At 34.1% G+C, this 24,574-nt stretch overlaps 1 protein-coding gene and 1 long non-coding RNA gene across 2 annotated transcripts; both read right to left on the minus strand.

Moving 5' to 3' along the window:
• Window positions 1-2,148: 2,148 nt before the first annotated feature.
• On the minus strand, window positions 2,149-7,129 carry LOC128224433 (uncharacterized). The gene is made up of 3 exons (XR_008259478.1): window positions 6,879-7,129; window positions 5,673-6,010; window positions 2,149-4,684 (listed from the first exon to the last, which is right to left on the minus strand). It is a non-coding gene; the product is annotated as an uncharacterized LOC128224433 (long non-coding RNA).
• Window positions 7,130-9,873: 2,744 nt separating this feature from the next.
• On the minus strand, window positions 9,874-23,567 carry LOC128224569 (uncharacterized). The gene is made up of 8 exons (XM_052934462.1): window positions 23,496-23,567; window positions 18,144-18,405; window positions 16,547-16,835; window positions 15,715-15,839; window positions 15,149-15,284; window positions 13,058-13,213; window positions 11,675-11,794; window positions 9,874-10,956 (listed from the first exon to the last, which is right to left on the minus strand). The coding sequence occupies exons 1-8, from the start codon at window positions 23,551-23,553 to the stop codon at window positions 10,297-10,299; spliced, it is 1,806 nt and encodes a 601-aa protein (XP_052790422.1). The 5' UTR covers window positions 23,554-23,567; the 3' UTR covers window positions 9,874-10,296.
• Between the last annotated feature and the right edge of the window lie 1,007 nt (window positions 23,568-24,574).

Genomic DNA, 24,574 nt, shown 5'->3' on the forward strand with positions numbered 1-24,574 from the left:
GTTCCTTATATTTTATAGATATTAGTGAGTTATAACAAAGAGGTATTCAAATGTTTATCTGTATAATTAATTGTTTTCTTCGTTATATATTATGAACGTTAGGTGAAAAAGGTCCACGAACGTCTATGACATTCCTGGAATATGCGCAACGGATGCAATGGCTGTTTGTATGATGTAACATCCGAAAGGCCTACTCTTCTCTACCACTACTATGCTTCCCGTGTGTTAACAAGGTGTTTCACAGATTTGTTTTTTAAAGCATTTATTAGATACGTTATAAGAACTAACAAATACCTCGCTAATGACAGTGTACAGCACGAACGTACAAAGTAGCTTGCATATATCTGGTACAAATCCTAATGTGATGATGTTTCTATTCAGGGTAAACTGAATGTATCGTTTTGATATAAATGCATGATAGTATATTTTACATCTAAGGACAGTAACTTATGTAAAAATACATTTTTTTAATAACAGCATTTGCGAATAAATTGCATTGATTCTCACATATCAGATCTTGTTGTTAAATCAACGCCTTGAATCTATTTAAAATATTTTGGTTAAGCTATTTTAATTGTAAAAGTGCCATGGTCAGTAATGTTGTTTCACAGTTCACAGGCATATAAGGCTACTAGCGTTATTATTTTATTGATGGCTACAAGATAATTTAAACAATAAAATATGCAAGTCTTGTGCTGACATAGAAAATAATGCATTTTTGGCTTTTTGAGGGTGTTCGACAATAAGTAATTTTCATCTAAAATTCGAATACGGCTATATTTCCAGATGGCTGGCATTATTGGCCTGCTCAAGAAATTTATCCTGATAGACAATACTAACTGGCTGTTGGTTTTAATTTTACTTGTTATGATAACGGTCGATTTCTTACGTTAATGTCATGGGGTTTTTTTAATCAGAGTAATATTGATACACTATTTCTAGCATGCGTTGCAATTTCAAGGGAGACAACGTTGAACAACTTTGTACTAAAGAACGAACTGTTTTGTACTGAGGGATGAACGTATTTGTATTATAGGATCAACTACTTTGCACTAAGAATGAATTTCTTTGTACTAGAAAGTGAGCCCTGTATACTAAAGGCTGATTTTCATTGAACTAAAGGATACACCACTTTGAACTGAAGGATAAACCACTTTGTACTTTGTACGGGTTTATGTTTAAAATTTTGCTACTGCGCTTGTTTCTGTAGTTTTTCGCATAAATATTAAGGGTAAACTACTTTGTACTAAAGACTTTTCAACGTATAAGAGTATGGAATGGTATACTATATGAAATACTGTTAGTTTCCTTCGAGAGCCAATTGAAAAAAAAATGAAATATGTACGTACATGTTAAAATAGTTTGTAGAACATAAGCCTCAATTAAGATGCGATTGATTGTTTTTTTATGTTTTTCCGATTTAAGCTTTGACGCAAAAAAGACTTAATAATTCACTGGACGAGACCCTTGATATATTTGGTTAATAACCCGAACCCATTCAATTAAGGATGTGCTCTGATTTAACAATTGCGAATGTACAAGTCTTGAAAAGTAATTTTATATCACCCTTGGTACCAGAATTCGTAAAAACCATTGTAACAAGCTACATTTTAATGGATGTTTATCTGCAGTTATTTGCATATTGAGATTCCTATAGTCAATGATTACTTCTAAACTGTCATATCATGGGTAAATTGCATACATTTTCATCAAATAGCATAACTAGTTTAAAAACCATGTGTACTCCTGCACTAAATACAGCATTAATTGATGTAGATATTTCGATGCATTTTTTGTCTGTCTGTGTTGTTATTACCGTATGTTTCTCTCGGTCAGTTTCTGTTAGAATGTTATGGTTAGGTGTTAGAATAATCAGGGTCTTTGTTAAGTATGTAAAATATGTGACTACTGTATTTCTATTGTACAATTCAAACTGATATTCGTCATATAAGTATATCCCACTGTTTTTGTTGCAGGGGAGTGCACCACGAAAACGTCTTGTTTTCATCATTTTATTCATCGTACAACCAAAATTCGACGGTACTGACACAAATTCTGCTTAAGATGATATAACATAATATAATTCGCATTTAGTTCTCAGGACTATAAAATAACACACTCGTGTTCAAATGGCGTCCTCAATCATTAAATACTATAACATCGATATAAGATTCATGTATCAATGACTTAGGACTATTACGAGTACATAGGTTAGGATGGATGCTTAAATGGCTCGAGACTATTTCATACTGCATATGTGTTCGAATGAACTCAATGACTGTTAAATACTGCATATATTATAAGATCAGATGGATGCCTAAATTGCAGCTCATGACTGTAACATACATGACAGACTATGAATATGGGCCTAAATTGATGTTTAAGTGACTCAGTACCGTTCCCCACCTGCATATGTGTTCAGCTTTATACATGTATATTTAATAATTATTAAACATTTGTTAATCGCATATGATAACGAACTCTTCGTTAAATAGGAAAGTTTCTAGCTCTTTAAAAGTAAACGTGTTGCCAAATATTCTAAATATTCGCTTTGTATTACAGACAAGGAAAACGTTTTTGTTAAGCACTTAAAGATTTTTTGTAGACATTAAATGGTAATTAATGCTTGTTATTTGAATAAAGAAAGCGGATGGAGGAAAACCTTTTTTTAAAAGGTAATGCGTTGGATACTTTTCCGAATATGTGCTTCGTAATGCAAACAAGGAAAACATTGTTGGTAAGCACTTAAGTTTAGATTTTATAGATATTACGAGGTAATTTATGGACAATTTGAATAAAGACAGCTGACAGCTCATTTATATCAGATAGAAATATGATCACATTCGGATGGGAGTTTTCTTTATCTATTGCAGAAGTATTTATCATTCTTCACAAACCATTTTACGGGCATGAAATTTGTTTTAAATTAGCATATAGTTTTTACATTTTTGTACACTTAATATTTAATTTGAAGATGCCAAGCATGATAAATAACAAAATTAAATAATTTGTTTGCATAATTTAACTATTTCATATTATAACGATCAACATTTAATCCCCTGCTGCAAAATATCACCCGATACAAGATACATCCAGTTTTAAGGTAACTGAAAAAATCAGGTATCGTTTATCATTGTAACGTCGCAAAAGATGGTCTTAATGCTAGGTTCCAATTTCAATCTCTACTTGCTAGGTAGGCCAAATATTTGACAACAGACTTATCGGTTTGTGTCCCGATGCTTACATCGTTTGCATACTCACTTAATTCTTCTCCAGACGAAGCCAAACTTTACTTAGATAAATTAAATTTATGTTTCAAGTTAAGATATCTCCGGACATAGATTTCTCAAATAAACGCAATGTAACATGTGAAATGTTTACTAGAACTGATATGGATGACTTGGGAACACCACGGAGATTGCCCACTACTGCGAAACTATCAGGAAGACGATATCTACAGCTTTGCCAATATCCTCTACTATATATGCACCGGGCCCCAGTTTCTCGAAATTTCTTAAGCTTATCAAGCTTTAGTCGCTTATTTCAATTAGCCAAAATACATACTGAAAATGGATTTTGATAAATGAAAAATGGTTAATTCTGATAATCATACAGATTATTCCTGCATAATTTCTAAAAATTCTTGAAGAAATAAATATAACACATTTTATAGAACAACATTAATCGTGAGATTAGCTTAATCCTATTATAAGGGACTTAAGAAGTTTCGAGAAATTGGGGCTAGAGCATTACCTTACGTAACCGTGACTTGGTTTACATCTTAAGAAGGTGAGTTATATGAGTGATGAGGATCAATTCTGGTAAGACAATTGACTCTTAACCCAGATTTGATCCCAAACACACCACTTGAATACAAATTGTCTACCAAGAAGGACGTTAAACAGGGGTCCCGTGTGATAGTTCTATTAACTGAGGCACGCAATGTAACAGGTAGATAAGGGTAGCTCAGGGCTTCAGTATACAGGTATATGTGTATTATGCCCAAACACTTACACGAATGATACTCTCATCTGGACCGACGCTAATGGATAGACCATTGGCGTCGAAAAATAAAAGTCCATCCTTCGTAATGATTCCACAAGATATTGACTAATTGTTTTCAAATTTGATAAATATTCCAAATACTGGTATGTTTTGCATATACGGTAAATGTGGTACAGTTTTATAACTAATGATTTATTCATACACTTGACAAAATAAAGAGTGGAGGAATATCTTTTGTTCGTCCTACACTTACTGAAGATAACATCTTCCGACATCGTCCATTTGACTACGAATTGTTGACATGAACGTCCTGGAGAGAGGCAATTAATCAAAAACCTTATTTAAGATATACGACTAACGAGGTTAACATTAGTCTGACTGGTTATTTTCCACATATGATTTATGCATACTAGGTCTAGGTGTTATCTTTCTTGAGTCTCTATTAAACAGAAGGTTTTTTACTGCATTTTAATGTCAGCAAAATATAATTACAGATCCTTTCATAAAATAAATGTTCTTCGGTTACAAGAAAACATGTTCAGAGTGACAAAGCCTGCACAAATGTCCTTGCTGTTCTATTTTATCGCGTGGAGTAGTATGCAAACAATCTAGAAGAACTTGTAAAATAGATAACGCAGACTTTTTATTGAAATGTAGAGGTCAGGTTTCACCAAGGTAACTGCAAAATGTGGTATAATCATAAATGAATGTGGTTTTCACATTTGATAAATCTTTTTGCATACTTCTATCACATTTTCACAATACATTATTAAAATGATTACATACTTATATAAACAATTCATGCCAATTTATCAGAGGAATTCCTGTTATCATTTCATGTTTTTGAGTTCAATTAAGCACAAGAAAAGGTAATTGAGATATAATCACTGTTTCAAAATAACTGCAAATTAGTTTAAACTTCAAACAGGAGCATAGCAGGCCAATTCCGATGTGAAGACTCCATTTGGTTTGTACTTATTCAATGTAGCTCAACCATCCAGTGGGCTTTTATTGAACGGTTCAATCCCTGGTTTAATTGACCGGCTCTGTCGGCCAGTCTGGTTTCATTGAATGGTTCAACTCCCAGTGCGCTTTAATGGACCGTTTTTTTCCACCAGACCGGTTCCACTTCGCAGTATGGTTGCATTGACCGGTTATACCCACCAGTGTGGTTTAATTGAATGGTTCAACCCCAGGTGCGGTTTAAATGAACGGTTTTACCCATTAGTGTGGTTTCATTGACCGGTTTAACCCGCCAGTGTGCTTTAATTGACCAGTTAAACACCCTTTTGCCGTTCCATTGACCGGGTCGTCCCCACCCATTGTGCTATCATTAACCGGTTAACCCCCAAAGTACTTCATTGACCGTTCCAAGGCTGTACCCTACCATTGAATTATGACGATAGTTTGATAATGGTAAAAGTATTTCTTTACATGCAAGCTCGTACATCAATTTCACGCAGTTAATTTAAATAACTGACATTTAAAGTATGACAAACAGAATGAAATAAAATATCATATTTTCACATTCAACTATCAGAGAAGGTTGTTCGGATGAAACCGTCTACCTTCTCGGTGTCAAGCTTCTTTTCATATTTCTGAAGCACTCTCAGTTTCACCAGATTTCTTTCTTTTTGTAAAACAAAACAGAAAAATGTCAACTTTACCTTTTTGATAATGCAATCTTTATTCTCCGGCATATATGATTCATCTAAAATATAAATGTTGTAGTTGAACCCCCTACTATGCATTGAACAACATGTCCATGTACAATTAAACTTTTTATAACATTCTCCGTACTCTTAGTCTTTTTTTAAACCTCTTGCTCTGCTAAGTTCAAGCTTCCATGCTGATATTATCATGCTGCCTGGCTACCAAGCTGTCATGCTGGTAAGTTCAAGCTGCCTGTCTGCTAGGCTGTCATGCTTCCAGACTGCCTCCAAACTGCCACGCTGTTAGGCTACTATATTCACGCTGCCAAACAGCCACGCTGCAAATCTGTATCCTGTAAATATGTATTATATTGTATCGTTTAACAGCGTTTCGTTTGAAACTTATACATTGAAATGCATTGTCCCTCTGTTAATATGGCCGAAACAAAACTTTTCTCATATTTAAACAACATCCGGTATAAGTTTGCAAATCCGGTTTATTTGCAAACCTAAAATTTTTATTATCTAAGATATCAACTTCAAAAATGGCACATAGAAAGTTTGTGCTTTAAATAAGAAATATTTTAAGTAATTTTTAAAAAAAAGTTTTAAGAAGTATGAAAATTTTAATTCCAAAAGTGATTTCTCCCGTTGGCCACCAATTGGATTTTAGGTCCCCCGCGGGATTTTCGCAAACTCCAATTGGAGAATTTTCCACATGAGCCGAAACGGGGGGAAAAATCAGCAATTGAAAAAAATCAAATATAACAATTTGGAACAGAAAATTACATTTCTATTTATGTTATATGTATTAGATTAATAAACAGTATTAATATTTTTAAAAAAATCAAATATTTTGATTTTGTAAATATGATCCAATTGGAGAAATCCCCAGTCAAATTCTATTGATAAAATTCACCAATTGGAGATTACAGAAGTTGGAGATTACAGAAGTTGGAGAAGGCACTAGTCCAAATAATTGTACGTTGACGGATTGTTTTTAGATTTTTGTTAGGGATTGGAAGAATCCCGTATAACACGTCTATTATTTTAGACTAGAGAAGGCACCAGTTGGAGATTTCCACAGTATAGCAGCTGCTGGGGGCAAATAAAGTTGGGGGAAAATAAAGTGGGGGAAGTATAACTGTATACATACAGTGGTGATTATTTTTATGTAGCTAACTAGTCAATTCAAGTAAAAAACAAAAATAAAGTTCTAACCTGATTTCTCGTATCACATCGGCTTTCTCACTTTTGTGAAATCTAACGCAGTTTTAATGCTAAACTGCGTCAGATATGTGTTTTTATTATCCGTTTCCGAAAAAGCAATAAAGCCCACTGTACAGTCATTGAGAAACTTTAAAAAAATAACAATTTACTCGCTTCTCAGCATATATTACATCTACTTCCGTATATGCTCACTTCTAACATTAAATTTAATCGACTAATGAAAGGTTACATACTACTATAGGCTCAAATGGTTTAAATTGGTTTGTTCAGGCATAAAGTCAGTCAAATCAGCCAGTCATTAACTTTTAAATTACACCCTTCCTTCATATTTATAAAAAAAAAACACTTTTGAATTTGTAATTCATAATAATACATGGTAATTCATAAATCATACATATTTATTATATGCACCCAAACTAACTCGAACTTAAAGACTGTACACGTACATAAGGTTTCACAGCTGTAATAACTGTCATCTAATAGTTTATATTATGCGTGTGAAATCATAAGGCTGTTTTTCCAAATATACAATTCGCCAGACTTTTTTTCCATTCGAGCCTGGTCTCGATTAAAGTTTTAGCATAGGTTAGGTTCTACTCATTTTTAAGTACATGGTTTATGAAGTCAGAAATAATTACCTTTAACTATGCTGCAAGAAGTTAGCATTATAGTACATAATACAAACATTCATTTTTTATCTAGGCTACTGTTTAGAGTGTCGCCAGTGTCATGCAAGGGAAAACAGTGGAGAGCTACAAGGCAGCTCCCACATATGTCGTGACTTTACACATCACACCTTATGCCATAATTGGTCCTGCGTCGTATTCATAGAGATACAGTAATTGTAGATCATAGTTATCTAATATAGCTGTTCCAATAAATGATTTTACTCAGTCTTAGAAGATTAAATAAGCTGTGCAATGAAACATTCCATTGACAACCAGTTTATACTTAGATATATGCATCATATATGTTAACGCAATTCCATTGAATACCTGTATTTTGCATTTACTTATAACATCCATGATTTTCGATGGAGAATCATCCGAGTGTGGACGTGTAAGCTTATATATACATGCACTTGGGCAAGGTTAATTTGTTGAGTGCTTCGATACGATTGTAAGTCATTTTATGTAGAGCATACTGCCATTATAGACAAAATGTAACACTGGTTCAATCTGCACTTGAGTATAGCACTGTCACACATGAGTCCCAGTAAACGCCTCTAATAAAAGACGATTATTATTTCTTGAGCTGTTTGATGAGGATTCAAACAAGTGACCCCTAGATAGTCAACTGTGTTGCAGCTAGATCACTGACCTGCTGATGAGTTAGAGGTTGCAAACGTTTTTTAACCAAGAAGATAACTTTAGAATAAACACAAAACATGTCCCTTTGCCGTTTCTTTCACAGTTAACAGGTGACCCCATAAAGCATATACATGGTATTTTTAACATTTTGACATTCACTGTTCATAGATTTGCCAAATGAAAAATCATCAAAAACAGTGAAGCGGTTGTTTATATTAACATGGTTAACATGCACTACTGCAGAACTGAAGTGTCATTTCTAGCTAAACATACATCTTCTCAGAATACAGTGTAAAACCAATAATTCAAATTTGCATCTCCAACTTCGATGGGGGACTGTACATTTGTGAATTGTAGAATTCTTTCACTGAACTAAAGGGATGACCTGTTTAGACACTTATAGTGCACTATATGTGCCTGTATATTAAAGATTGGCCTATTAAGTTAAAGCAGTGAATATGCTTACTTTGATTTAAGACTAGATGAATATGATGCCCTTTATGAATTCCTTTGTTGGTTCAAAGGGTAACGATACTAGAAATGGTTGTAAGAGGGGCTTAAATTTGGGACAAACTCTCTGGACTTGCAGCCATCCCTAACAGAGACATATTAGTTCAACTATTGACATTGGGTATTTTATTTCTAAAATGGTGATAGATTGTTTTCCTCAACTAACAAAGAACATATTTTTTATGTATGTTTGTTAGCTGTGTATGAAAAAAGCACATTCAATTAATGTTCCTCGTAAACATACTAAGTATACCAGAATTTAAATAAAGATTCTAAAATCTTGTTATGACTGAGGTAAAATGTTAAAAGAAAAAAAAGGTGTGGCCCAGTTCTAATTTGCCAGGGCTGTGGTAACAAAAGTATAAAAAACTCTGTTTGTATTGCTATCATTTAATGACATACATATGATATAGCATAAATGGTAAACACATCTATATATACATAACTGATATGTTTTCAAGACTTTCTAAAGCCATGCGTTGAACTCAAACTATGAAAAACGTGAAAAATAAGTATACAATTTCACATACAAGACCATGCAGCCTTCATAAAGGGAAACAAAGGGAGACCAGATAAAAAGCATGACCAACATGAACTGTACAAGTTTAATATAAACATAAGAATATATGCTGGAATAAAGATCCAACTCAAGAATGTACATCAATTACTTGAATTTAAGCATACATAAGTTTAATGAGAATTCTTGTATAAATCAAATAAGAGGAAAAAAGGTTTAAAAAATAGGAGACTATGTTCAGAGAGTGCCGTGTTAAAATAAATCAAAAGGGGCCTGATTTTTACACTGGTAAATTTAATCTGCTGATTTGGCACCATTTGGTGACTTGGTCACATGTAAATGTGTATGTTAAAATTGCCAAAATGTTTAATAATTAATAAAAAACTTCTGAGCAAAAAGTTCCTTTTCACAAACACTGTAGAAACAAATTTAACTACCCATGATTTTATAAAAGATTACACAAAAATTATAATAAAATAACTTCCTTAAAGCTGCACTCTCACAGATTTAATACATTGACAACTTTTTTTGATTTTTTGACCAGTGTTATACAACAGTAACTGCTGACAAAAATAGATCTCAGATTTTTTAAGTTCAAAAATTGATGTTTAATGCATTTTTCTTAAACCGTTAGTAATGGCTTAAGCTATAAAACATTTATTTTCGAAGGAAATATGAAAATATGTAATTTGATCTTTTATCACTGGTTTGAAGATGTTTACACAAAAATTAACTCTTTACAAGACAAGAATTAAAAAAATGACAAAAACCATTTATCTGTGAGAGTGCAGCTCTAAAGATGCACTCTTACTCCCAAATAAGATGTACCACAATTGATACAATTGTTAATACAACGAAAAGGATGAGTTTAAATTGAAAGAAATGTGCAGAAAACATGATATTTCTCTCTCATTAGACAATAAAAGATCATTGTAAATCTTTTAGCTCTCACTAATCTTTTAATATTGTTGTGTGTTCACCTGTTTAATGAACTGTTATAATCCTGTTATCTGAAATTAATATTTTCCATAACTGCATTTTTTGTAAGTCTATACAGGTTTCTCATTCTTTTTCACACCCTGAGCTGTCTCCGCTTCCTAATTTTAAGGTTTGAAACCTTCTGGTGGGCCTTCACTTGATGCTCCGTAGCTTCGAGTAGGGTTGTTACCAGTTCAAGAGTGGCTGTTTGTAGACTAGGCTGCTGTGTAGGCAGGTCATTCACAAATGCAACACTGGGCTTGGTTGTTTTGCTGGCATCTGTTAAAAAAAACCTCCACCATTCCACTGCTGAGCTTGGTAGTTTTCCACAGGTTTGCCATTTTGGAATGTCTGTTGCCATAAACTCTGCTTCCCTATGAAATTTGCTGTTGACTGGCACAAGTTCTTGCAAATATTCTATTGGAATACTTGGTGTCAAATCAATGCTCTTATCTGGAGTGTCCGGCCAGTCTCTGTACCGCATCTTAACACAGCCATCATCTTCTGCTATTATGAAGTGGTGTGGTACAGAGATGCCTTCTATCAGATCTCTCTGACCTTCCATAGTCTTCTTGTAGTCAAATATTCCTTCAAGGTGAGTTGTGATCGGGGATGGGTGCTGGGAGTCTTGCATCTCCTTGTGCAAGTTCGGCAGGGTCAAGACTTCCTGCCTTCTCAGGTGACTGGACACACGCGAGAAAACTTGATCAATGTCCTCGTGCGTATGCCCAACCATGAGGAAACCAATTTTCACCTGAAAGATGAAAATAAAAAAAATGTTTCATATGCAACATTACTAAGAGGACACATCATTCAATACCTGTAAGTAATGGGTATCTTAATTAGATGTATGAGTGACCTTCCAATTCTTACAACTTCAGTGTCAAAGGAAAAACATAGGTGTAGATTCAAAATAGTATTTTTCTACTTTCATGTTAAAGTACTATCACAATGACTGCATTATGTCCTATTTATACTTTTATCTAAACTTTCAATGTGTCCATTTTATTAATAATTACTAAATTAAGGTTATCAAATATAAAAAAAAATGTCGAGCTTCCTTTGCAATGGCATCCAACTATAATTGACTGACAGGGATGTGATTGACCCCAGGCAGCTGGAGGGCTGAAACCATTTCGACCATGGGTTCTTTGGGCACTTATGGGGTCAAAAGCACACTGTCGTAGAAGAAAAACTGCCTTTTTAAAAGCTCTTTTTAGGGGTTCTTCTGACTTTAAATTTGAATATCAACTCTAATAACCAAAAGAACTGTGGTAACTTTCTAAATCAGTAAAAAAAGAATTTTTTTTTTTTTTTGGGGGGGGGGGGTCCCTGGGGCCATTAGATCCGCGGACAAATCACATCCCTGACTGTAAATGCATTCCAATAGAATGCTGGAAACATAATCAAATGCAACTTCCACAAGCTTACAGTATATTACATATCAAACAGATCATAGCTTTGATAATTACCTTCTGAAATACTCTTCTTCTGACAAGCCATGCCATAAACAAAATTATGAACACATTTTTGTTGTCCTTTCCGGAGTTATCCATCTGGATGTACAAAACTTCCGGTAGTCTGCCCGTTTCCTGAAATGATTCATACCACAGTAAGTAACAACATTCATTGACAAACATTTCTATGATGAAAATAATGTTTGTATACCCTTAAGTTAACCTAATTCATTAAAGCTTTAGCACATGCTGCCAGGTCTTCTGGCATGGATGTTTGAAACCTGACTGATAAACAATTGATGATAGTCAAATGAATTCCTTCATTCTTTCACATATTAAACTTCCAAACAGTAAAAAAATTGCACATCAAAAACATCTCCAAGCAATGATTATTTTTAAACATACCTTAAATTTTCACCACTTTTAGCTTTAATGCAGACAGCTTTATATTGTTACTCATATCTGTTTCCAGGAAACCAGTGCTACTGTCCTTTTTGAGAGGACATTACAAACTAGAGCTGTCACAGGAGTGACGAATACCCCCAAATGCCGCCTGGACACAGGAATGGCAAACCATTCCTTTGAAAAGAGGCCATAACTCCAAGGTTACTGCACACTGCATCTTCTTTTATCATGCATGTATTGTTTTATTTAAATCTGTTGAGTAATTTAGAAGTTACACTGCTGACAAGAAAAACTAGCCTTTCATGAGTTATCGTCCGGAACCGTTTTTCTACTTTTAGTAACAGTGACCTTGAACTTGGCCCCACCAGCCCCAATATCGAACTTGACCTGTATCTTCTGATGTTACACCTGTGTACCAAAAATTGTTCAAATCTGTCTAGCCTTTCATGAGTTATCGTCCGGAAACCGTTTTTCTATTTTTAGTAACAGTGACCTTGAACTTGGCCCCACCAGCCCCAATATCGAACTTGACCTGTATCTTCTAATGTACACCTGTGTACCAAAAATTGTTCAAATCTGTCAAGCCTTTCATGAGTTATCGTCCGGAAACCGTTTTTCTATTTTTAGTAACAATGACCTTGACCTTGGCCCCACCAGCCCCAATATCGAACTTGACCTGTATCTTCTGATGTTACACCTGTGTACCAAATTTTTTTCAAATCTGTCACGCCTTTCATGAGTTATCGTCCGGAAACCATGAAAACCGACAGACCGACCGACAGACAGACCGACCGACAAGCTCACTCCTATATACCCCCTCAAACTTCGTTTGTGGGGGTATAAATATTCATGGTCGGGATCAAACCAACATCCCTTTGGGTGAGAGAGCAACACTATTCAATTGGAACACTTTCATTCCATTGGAACAATAGTTACCCTTTTATACTGCACATATAAAAAACTATAATGAAATTTATTTGTTCATAAACTTACTTTACTGATGTCATGTAGAACATGGACAAGGGCATTTATTGTCACATTGGCATCTGGATGAAGTGTATCAGTCCATGTCATCAGGTATGTCTGGTTTGTGTTGTGCACCTTGATGCCAGTAACATGCTGCTGCATTTTGTGAAGATGAGCATCGGCCTGAAAAATATGTTTGATATAATTAAATATATGGAAACAATCATTAAGGAAGGATAGTTTTAGGTATTACCACTGAGCCAAGAAGACCACAACCTGTGTATGCTGAACTCTCTTCTGATTCTATTCTTCTTTTATGGTTCATTTATTTCATTTGTTACATTTGATAGTTTACAGAAATAACAAAGCTTGAAAGTAAAAATAACAAAGCTTGAAAATAATAGCATTGATAGGTTGCTAGTAAGTGACCCAAGCACAACACTAAAAAATTCAAACTTGCTTAAAATTCAGTCCATTATTACTTGTAGAACTTTGTGAGTTGAATGTGTCGCCTGACCAACTATTTACTGTCAACATAATAGCTGTTAGATTGACATTTTATTCAATTATAGACAATGATGTTGCCATATAACCTTCAAGTGTAGGTGGCATTTAAGCTATAGTAAACAATGTTAAGCAGGACAAAATTTAAAATGAAAATTAAGAAAGGGCAATAACTCTAAAAATGGAAGCAAGAGTTACGGTTCTTGTGAACTGCACTTGCCTTCAATGCGATCTATCTACATATTCAGTTTCATGTTGAGACCCCTTTTATGCGTGTGACAAAATTTAACCTTGAAAATTAACAAAGGGCAATTACCCTAAACATATAGATGTAAGAGTTATGGTTTTTGTGCACTGCACTTGCTCTCAATGATATCTATCTAGCTATACAGTTTCAAATTGGTATATTTTATATTCTTCAAGATATGCCCTGGACAAAACTTTAAGCATGACAATTAACAAAGGGCAAATACTCTAAATATAAGTAAGCAAAAGTAACAGTTATTGTGCACTGCACTTGCCCTTAATGAGATCTATGTAATTTTCAAGTTGTTACTCTAATAGTTAGAGATATGCCCTGAATAAGTGAAAACAGGATGCAAACGCCAACAAAGGGCAATCACTCTAAAATATTGAATCAAGAGTTATGGTTCTTGTGCACTGCACTTTACGATCTTTTGCATTGCACTTTCCCACAATGAAGACGCCCAATTCTCAAAATCAACCAAACCCAATCAAAGATTAACCCAAAAAAACAGACTTAGCATCTAAAAAGGGAGCATTGTGAAGAGTAACAGATTACAAGTTCCTCAAGTGTCAAAGTGATAGCTTTAATAGTTGCTATGAAAGTGACCTAAACACAAAAAATAAGCAACAACAGTGACAATAATCAAGGAATCTGACCATAGCTATTCATTTTTTCTAAAAATCAGATGAGCTTAAAATTAATATGACACTACTATAAGGCTAGCACATGTATTTATAGTTATCAGTGGTCTTCAAATAAAAGTCATGTGTTAAACCCTATGCTCTTATAATTTAAACCCATCCAACTGTTCAATTAACCCTCAACCAGAGATACCAGTAGCCATATTCCTTCCAGCCTATCAGTTTTTTTTAAAAACCAACAAACAGCCAGTCTCAGAGGCCGAATCAGAGCATCTTCGGTTACTAAAAATCAAACCAAAGGTTTAAAATACTTATTCATTAAAAACAACTTCTTTCTCATTGATGAGATACTTGATACGAACTCGTTTTTTACAAGGCTAAAAAGTAAAAATCATATTGTTCTGACAGCACGGCATTAATCTGTTCTATTGAGAAAATAAACCCTGTTTTATGACTAACTGTGAATCCTTTTCATGAGACAGCTCTTGGCAATCTCTTGGGTTTGAATCCCTGAAAATAACATCTGCTCAATTGGGTACGTTCCATATGATGGTGCCCCTGAACGAATCAAGAGCATATTCTTATTTTGCCTAATTCAATATTTTGGATGGCATTCGTTCTTAACACTAAGCTTTCAGGTTAATGGAGTATGACACGTTATTAAAAAATTTATGAGAATATTTGTTGTATGTATTCATTATGCATACAAATTAATTGTAATGTTACCTTTGAGTAGACACTGAAACGGGGCAAACGTGTCTTGGCCTGGTCCATACCGTCTATGATCAGCGATAAGTGGCGCCCTTCCAGTCCATCTTTGGCAGCCTTTCTTATGTGTTTGTAATATTTCTTGCGACATCTCCTGAAAATAATGTGCTACTGGATATATATATTGCCTCTATTGTGTTCTTAATTTGGGAATCTCTATGATTTGACATTTGACATAGGTGTTGAGTTTTGACCAAAATTTGAACTTCCTGATACTTTTCTTTTGAAAATAAGATTCAGCCCCGTGTCCTAATTTCTGAGCCCATATGTCAGCTAGTTTCAAACTTGTCACTGATCTTATCAAGGACAATATTCTGATTAAGTTTCATGAATATAGAACAACATCTTTACCTCTTAAAAAGCTGTTCATAAGTTCTAAATTTCAAAACTTTTAAAATGTAAATTGTCCAGGGGTCAACACTTTCAAATAGACAGGATTGTTTCAATAGGCACTGAGCTTTAAGTGGCAAAATATTATTTGAATATACTTTTAGATGATAGTTAAATATTTATTTGAAACATACGCTTGCAATTCCAGATGAGTTGATCTCAGATTTAAGAATTTCTCTCGATCTTGTTTGCATGGCAACTGCATGAGGCCAGTCTGTATTGTGGCACATGTCTGGCACTGTGGTAGATCATCTGGATCCTGAAAATGATGGAGGTTCTTGTATGAAACATTTTTGTCGCAATCTTTTTCTAAATGAGAATTAATTTCTTTTAACTATACTATACCAAAGAATATGAAGAAGTAAATGAGGGCAATAGTTGCCCGGGACTGCTGACCTGAGACCTGTGGGGTACATTTAGGATCTTTGAAAAAGATCTCTACATGAGACCTCACTCCGTTAATTTTCACAGTCAGTTATTTTATACTTGCTGTTTTCAAGTTACAGCTATGACAAAGAAAAAAAAAATTATTTTGACCTAGATGTCCCACACATATAGATATGACTTTAATCTACAGACCTAGAGACTTATCAATGTTTGAGGGTCTTCTCATGGTTAACATTTTTGTGAATTTAATTCAAAATTCCATTGAAATGCCAATGTTACAGCCTGAACAAGCTGGTTATATGGAAATAAGACTGCATTCAAGGCATTAACCTTAAAAAGCCTTTATAGTGAGCAATTGAGGGAAATTATAGGAAATTCATAGTCCATGGTCAACTTTCAGCCCGATAGACAAATCAACACCTTTGCCCAACAGAATTGAAGCATTCTACTGTGGTGATTGAAGTCAAACTATTAGCCAATCTAATTTGGCAATAATCAATCATATATAAACATTACCAAATATATACATACGGTGATACCAGAAATACTTCTACACAACTAAACTGCCGAATTAAATACCTTTCTGATTTTTACATTCGGCATCTGTTGCAACCAAATCTCGTGAAACCGGCTCCTTGAGACAGGTCGAATTTTGCCTTGCTTCATCTCATCTTCGTATGATTTGAACAGCATGTCTTTGGTCAGACATGCAGGAAGATGCAGCTCCTCACGGTCTGGCTGTCTGTCAGCAAAAAACCTGATGTAGTCCTCGAGCCATTTAGCTGCATGTACTCCTGCCTCAGTTGGTCTTCTGACTCTGGGAACTTCAGAAGCAGGAGCCTCTTTGCCTTTCTTTAGATTCCAAAACCTGAAACAATTAACATATCAAAAGTGAATTTAGAATTACTTGCCTAAAAAAGTAAGTCAAAGACTGTTACTATATTTCTACTTTTAGCAACATTGACCTTGACCTAGACCATATTTCATGGGGCCCAAAACACAATTTCATAAAAGATCTCTATAACCCCTTCCTCTATACCAAGTTTGATCACAACATGTCAATTCTAACTTGAGTTAATCAATACCAACCATTTATCTATAAATAATAATTTTTACTGTAACCTTGATCCTATGGGACCTAAAAGTTTGGTCACTATAGGTCAACCCAGGTATAATTTTTCTAACGGAAGGTAACTTTGGTGGTGCTGTCCCACCAGCCTGCCCTGACAGTGACACAAGTCATTCTAATAATTGATTTCCTGTTATAAAAACCTTGATAAGAATATTAAAATGTGCCTGTCAAAAACACAAACAAACAAAAATAATCAAGGGCCATACTTTGAATTAAAGGTTAAAATGGGGTTCTGTGACCATATCGTAAGATAGTCGTAATTAAATGTGTGAAGTATAAGATCCATTCAGAATGGTATATAAGTTTGTTTTTTTATCAAATCACAACTTTTCCTAATACTTTAATCTAGTTTTTTTTTTTAAGTCAATCAAGGGCCATATAAAGGATAATAAGGATTTATGTAACCTCATTGTGTGATGGTCCTAAACAACTGTGTTAAGTATTAAGTCAATTAATTTTAATTGAATTGATATATAAAGGTTATTAATAAATCTTTAAAACTTAAGATCCATTATCAGGAGCTATAATTTGTATAAAGGATAATAAAATTACTGAGTTTTTGAATGAATCACCTCATTATGTGATGGCACTGTGTGAAATATTAAGTTAATTCAATGAAGGGTTCAATGTTTTTTTAAGAAAACTTGATAGCCGAATCAGGGCAAAATAAGAAAAATTAATTGGTCAAAAAAGTAAAATTTGGGCTCCATGTCTCTGAATGGACAAACACACAATTCAAAACTCATCTATTGATTTGAATACCATTTAGCACTGGAATGTTGAATAAGACATACATGAGGATATACAGAACTGTTTTTCATATAGAGCATTAAAATATCGCGTCAATTTCAATAATTAATTTAATAGACATAATGATTATGTTCTTCTCTTACATCTTGTACATGTATTTCTGCAATTAATGCCAATACTAGTTAACACAAACATAATCTTAAATATAACTAAATGCTGATCCAAACATTTAAACATAACTGTATTTAATTTTTCCTATTTCACATTTATAACAACAATTGAGTCCTGTATTACCTTCTTTTTCCAATCTTATGGATGACCAAGAATCCCTCTTCACAGATAACATGGCCATGGATTTTGTATACGCCCTGTGCATCTCGAATTGTTTTTCTCAGCCACTTCCGCTGATCTGCTTGCCGTAGTGCCCAATATTCTGTCCGGCTTTCCTCGACTTGTTCAGGTGTGAAATAGCTGCAACATCTTCGCTGGCAGCAATCTATTTTCATAACACTGTGCATCTCCTGGGATGAGATTGCTTCTCGAGAGCGTTTGTTCCCTAAAGTTATAAAGATTGTATTGTATTTAAATGTGGCAAACAAACTATTGTCAGCCTCCTTTGACTTCTTAGTTGTTACATGTTCTGAGAGAACAGATAAGAATGTCAACAAGAGTTCTGCATGGAATTCATTTCTTTGAAGAATTTTGAAAAAGCACTGACTATGGATCACTCATATAACATTTTCATAAACAAGAGGCCCAAAAGGGCAAATGCTCTACTGGCTGGGTTTGTGTGGTCAACATCACTGTTGTCGAAAAGAACCAACCCCTTATGGGTATCTGAATACTCAAAACTGAAGACTGTATCATGTTTGCAAACTTTTATTACACAATTATAGCATTTGTTTTACTATCAAGGCCCATGATCTAATCATTTCAAGGCCCATAATCTAGGCATGCATGGGCAGATCTAGCTGGTTTTTGAAAGGAACCCAGCTCTAATGGATATCCAAATACTGTACAAGTACGATTTTTTTAACGAGCAATTGTTTACTGACATACTCATTTTTTTACTATCAAGGCCCATAATTTGGCATGCATTGGCGGATCTGGCTTTTTTTTTAAAGGAAACGAGCTCTTATGGATATGTTAATATGTAGATACTGTACAAGTTTCATCGAGATACAATAAAAACTGAAGGCTGTATCGTGTTAACGAGCAATTGTTTACTGACACACTGATTTTTTTATACTATCAAGGCCCATAATCTAGGCATCCATGGGCGGATCTGGCTAGTTTTCGAAAGGAACCAAGCTCTTATGGATATGTAGATACTGTACAAGTTTCATTGAGATACAATCAAAACTGAAGGCTGTATCATGTAAACGAGCCATTGTTTAGATGATTTTTTTATACCATCAAGGCCAATAATCTAGGCATGAATGGGGGGGGGGGGGGGGGGGGGGGGATCTTGCTAGTTTTCGAAAGGATCCAAGCTCTTATGGATATGTAGATTCTGTACAAGTTTCATCGAGATACAATAAAAACTGAAGGCTGTATCGTGTTAACGAGCAATTGTTTACTGGCACACTGATTTTTTTATACTATCAAGGCCCATAATCTAGGCATCCATGGGCGGATCTGGCTAGTTTTCGAAAGGAACCAAGCTCTTATGGATATGTAGATTCTGTACAAGTTTCATCGAGATATAATAAAAACTGAAGGCTGTATCGTGTTAACGAGCAATTATTTACTGACACACTGATTTTTTTATACTATCAAGGCCCATAATCTAGGCATCCATGGGCGGATCTGGCTAGTTTTCCAAAAGGAACCAAGCTCTTATGGATATGTAGATACTGTACAAGTTTCATCAAGATACAATCAAAACTAAAGGCTGTATCGTGTTAACGAGCAATTGTTTACTGACATTATTTACCACTGATCCTGTAAGTTTACAGCATCAGCTAAATCCTCTGTATATGTATTCATGTAACTAGGGTTTAAAGATCAACATTAAAAAAAACCACTAAAATTTGTGTGTTTGAAAAAAGGAAAAGCCAGTGTAATTTTAGATGGACAATTAATGACGAAATTGTTGAAGTGGTGGATATCTTTTGTTACTTAGGTATTAACTTTTCTTATACTGGGAATACGGATAATGCTGTAAAAATGCTGAATGAACAGGCTTTATAAGCATACAACCATCTACTATCTGTTTTTAGTAGATTAATACTAGATATTAAAACTAAACTATCGTTTTTTGATGCTCTAGTTGTACCAATAATTTTATATGGATCGGAGATATGGGGAGCATATGATCATAGCGAGCTAGATATACTCCATTTTAAGTTCTGCAAACATATTCTTGGTGTTAAACAACTGACATCTAATGTCGCAGTTTTAGGCGAGCTAGGACGGTTTCTATTGTCAGTTATATGTAAAGAAAGGGCATTAAAATATTGGATAACAAGAGGCACATCAGTGCCTGTGCTCCACTGGCCAAAAGGTTCAAGCAAAGACCACCTAACGAACATTTTCGTCAAGTTTCATAGAAATACAATCATCAATTTTTGAGGAGAAGTTATTTAAAAAAATTTTTTTACTTTAATAGCTCTGGCTGCCATGTTGTGCAGTGGACCGAAATGATTTGGGCAATTTGAGTAAAGGAGCACCAAACAAACATTTCTGTCAAGTTTTATCGAAAAAAGGTCATCGGTTTCGACGACAAGTCGTATAAAGTTTTTTTTATTTTTTAGCTCTGGCAGCCATGGTGTGCAGTGGACTGGAACCATTTAACAAATTTTGGTTAATGACCACCCAAGGAACATTTCTGTCAAGTTTCATCAAAATCTGATCATCGGTTAACATTTAATCTGAATAGATTATGAAGCAAATATCTAACCTGAACAAGAACTGACGAGATAGAATCGACTTGGTGTTTCACTTACACTTTTAGGCCATTTAAGTTACTAAAAATAGCTGTTTCATAAACTTTCAGAATGTCACTTAAACGAAAATTAATGTTCAGTCTATATATACTTTCCTATGTATAAATGTAAGGTTTTTAAATTGATCTTTTTGTGAGAACTTTATGCTTATATGTTTACTCATAAATAATTATTGTTTAAAAATTATTTAAAGATGCTATACGTGAAAAATTAAGACATTATTTTTTTTCTATTAAAGGGAGGTAATTCAGTAGTAAAATGTAATCAAAGCTATTAAAGCATGGCATTTCTTTTCTAACCATGTTGATATTATTACAGTCTATTCAAGCAAGATGCCTTTTGTTTTTACATAGTACCCATAGGTTCTGAAAAACAAGGAGCACTATTCCCAACAGAAGGATGTCACTCCCTATCACTGCATGAGCATCATAATAAAGAAATGTTTACTCAAACCGCAAGCTGCTCAATTGAAATAGGTATTTACCTCAAGCATACAGTTTTATAATGTGGCAAAATAGTCGGACTACTAGATTGTCATTCGGACTAGTAAAATATGCCATTATGCTAGTCCAACTGGCTAGTAGGTTAAAATGTTTTTCGTGAAGACTGCGGACGAATAGTCCTTAAAGGTTTTAGTATTTTTAACTCTCGCAGCCATGTTGTGCAGTGGACCGGAACCATTTGGGCAATTTTGGTTAAAGGGCATCCCGATGAACATTTATGTAAAGTTTCATCAAAATCTGATAATCGGTTTCTGAGAAGATGTAGTTTAACGTTTTTTTTTCTATTCTTAGCTTGTGCCCATGTTGTGCAGCAGACCAGAACTGTTTGGGCTATTTTGGTTAAGGACTACCCAAGTAACATTTCTGTCAAGTTTCATTGCAATACGATCATCGGTTTCTGAGGAGAAGTCGTTTAAAGGTTTTTCTATTTTTACCTCTGGGGGCCATCTTGTGCAGTGGACCGAAACCATTGAAGCAAATTTGATAAAGGACCAGCCAAGGAACATTTCTGTAAAGTTTCATCAAAATCTGATCATCGGTTTCTGAGAAGATGTTCTTTAAAGGTTTTTCTATTTTTTTTGCCCTGGCAGCCATGTTGTGCAGCGGACCGGAACCATTAGAGCCATTTTGGTTAAGGACCACCCAAGGAACAATTCTGTCAAGTTTCATCAAAATCTGTCTATCCGTTTCAGAGGAGATGTCGTTTAAAGATTTTGCTATTTTTAGCTGTGGCGGCCATATTGTGCAATGGACCAGAACCATTTGAGCAATTTTAATAAAGGACCACCCAAGGAACATTACTGTCAAGTTTCATCAAAATCTGCCGAACCGTTTCAGAGGAGATGTCGTTTAACGATTTTGCTAGTTTTAGCTCTGGCGGCCATATTGTGCAATGGACCGGAACCATTTGAGCAATTTTGGTAAAGGACCACCAAAGGAACATTCCTGTGAAGTTTTGTCAAAATCCGCTGATCAGTTTCAGAGGAGATGTCGTTTAAAGTAAAAGTTTACGCACGCACGAACTCACGACGGACAATCTGTGACGACATAAGCTCCATGGCCTTCGGCCAGTGGAGCTAAAAATGAATATGAATCCAAATTCATTAATGCACCATGGGTTAACAAAACAATCCAATATTTATCATAATAATAGCATAAGTCCTGCTAGTAAAAAATATGGCACTCAGCTATGTCTGATTTGTTAAACAGAATGGGTTATGGTAACTTGTTAGTTGATTTTAATACAGGTTACAATTATTTTCCTTTGTTAACCCAAAGAGTACGGGATCAATATGTTCAAATGTGGTATAACTTAATAACTTAACTTAACATCCCAACCAAAAATGGAATACTATTGTAGATTTAAAAAATATTTTTTTTATTTAAAGAATAATTAATGTGTGTCAAAAATGATAAACACCGAAAAGAATTATCAAGATTCAGACTGTTATCTCATTCACTGGAAATAGAGACTCACTCAGACTGGTTGATATACGAATATTAACAGAGAAAACAGAAAATGTAAACTTTGTTCACATGATACTGTTGAGTCTGAATACCATTTTCTACTTTGTTGTACAGCCTATTCAGACCTTAGAAAAAAGTATCATATTCAATATAATTGGCCAAATATGGCTAAATTTAAATATTTGATGTCAGTAAAGAGGGATTTATTTTTACAAAACATAGCTAAGTTTATATATAGTGCTATGAAATTAAGACAAGAAAAGCTAGAAGTTTAGCTGCTTCTATTGGTTATAATTTCGTATATATTATTAGGATATTGCTTTTGTAAATATATATATATGTAATGTTATCATAAAATTGCTTTATAAATCAATATACTTTTGTGTCTTGGCCATAAGTAGATAGTTTGTAAATGGCCAAAGGCAAACATGCCGATTCGCCAATAAACTTAAATATTGAACCTAAAAAACTTGATTATTTTAAACATTTATAATGTTGGTCCCTCAATCAACTTTTGCAACGCTGCACACCCTTAAAGGAAACTTCTCACAGACTATTGCAAAAGATAATTAATTTATTAACCAAAGTAAATATCAACTATATTTGACCCTCACTCACAGTGAGACTCATGCTTAGTCTTTTGAAACCTGAGATCTATGTTACTTATCCATTTGCATAGTCTGTGAGTCTATTTTTGGTTATTAATATTGATATATGTGTGTACTAACCATGGACTGTATGCTGGCCATGTAATGCTTGCAAAGGGCCTGGCTCCCCTTCCTTCATTGTGCCTTCTAGTGTAGGTCTGAAAAAATGAGCTATCTTTAATAATATTTGCAATAAATTATATAATTTATTATATTATATACAATACTTGTTAAAAAGTAAGATCAATTTCTTTTTATTTGAAGATCAAGCATAAATTATGAAAAATGTAATTATTTTAATTGCTTAAATCATGTTCATTATTAAGAGCATTACCTTGTGTTCCACAGGTGAAGCTTAAATAATATTTCCAAATATGAGTTCACTTAAGCTCAACTAATTATAAGCAATAAAAACATAAAAAACAATCAGAAAACAGTTATTCTCAACATGCCATCTCCATAAAAGCTGAAGAAATAGCCATGTCTGTGGACATGTTTTGTGAATGATACCATGGAAATTGAGATCAAAGTCCAAGATAACAGCATGATGCTTATGAAAGTTTTATCTCCATTTTGATCTAAGGCACTTGATCTATTTGAAAGAGGTCATTTATATCAATTGAAATATTTGAAGTTTTTTTTAAACAGAGTTGTATGAAACATATACATAAACAATAAATAATATGGTTATAATACAATAAATATATAATAAGAAAATACAGAAAAACAACTTGAAGTTAACAGTTTGTTATTTAGAGATCTGATCGAAGAATCATCCATTAAGATTGAAATATAGATGATTAATCATTTGATTACAGAAATTCTGAGCTATAAGTTGGTAATATAGTGATGCTAAGCTTAAATGGAAGAATAAGATCGAAAAAGAATTCTAGATTTCAATTTACAATTTATTGTAGTAACACACAAAAATTAACCAAAAATTATAGGAAGTGCAATTATAAATTCATGCAATATGATGCAAATTGCAATCAAGCAAGTTATAGAAAGCTTAAAAGTAAAAATCTAAAACACTTTAGATATATTTTTTAATCTGCATGAATTAATATAACCAGTAATTATATATCAAACTATTTATATACTGTAAGGTTTTCAAACATGAAAGATTATCTTCACAATGTTGATTGACAGACTTTTTGATT

This window comes from Mya arenaria, chromosome 17 (assembly GCF_026914265.1).
Source record: "Mya arenaria isolate MELC-2E11 chromosome 17, ASM2691426v1".
NCBI classification, from domain to species: Eukaryota; Metazoa; Mollusca; class Bivalvia; order Myida; family Myidae; genus Mya; species Mya arenaria.

Excerpts from the sequence above, each read along its gene's own strand:
- LOC128224569 (XM_052934462.1), bottom strand. The coding sequence starts at position 23,553 with ATGAAGGAAGGGGAGCCAGGCCCTTTGCAAGCATTACATGGCCAGCAT. Across the intron at positions 18,406-23,495 it reads TGGCCAGCATACAGTCCATG|GGAACAAACGCTCTCGAGAA; the intron begins GTTAGTACACAC and ends TTATAACTTTAG. Across the intron at positions 10,957-11,674 it reads GAAGAAGAGTATTTCAGAAG|GTGAAAATTGGTTTCCTCAT; the intron begins GTAATTATCAAA and ends TTCATCTTTCAG.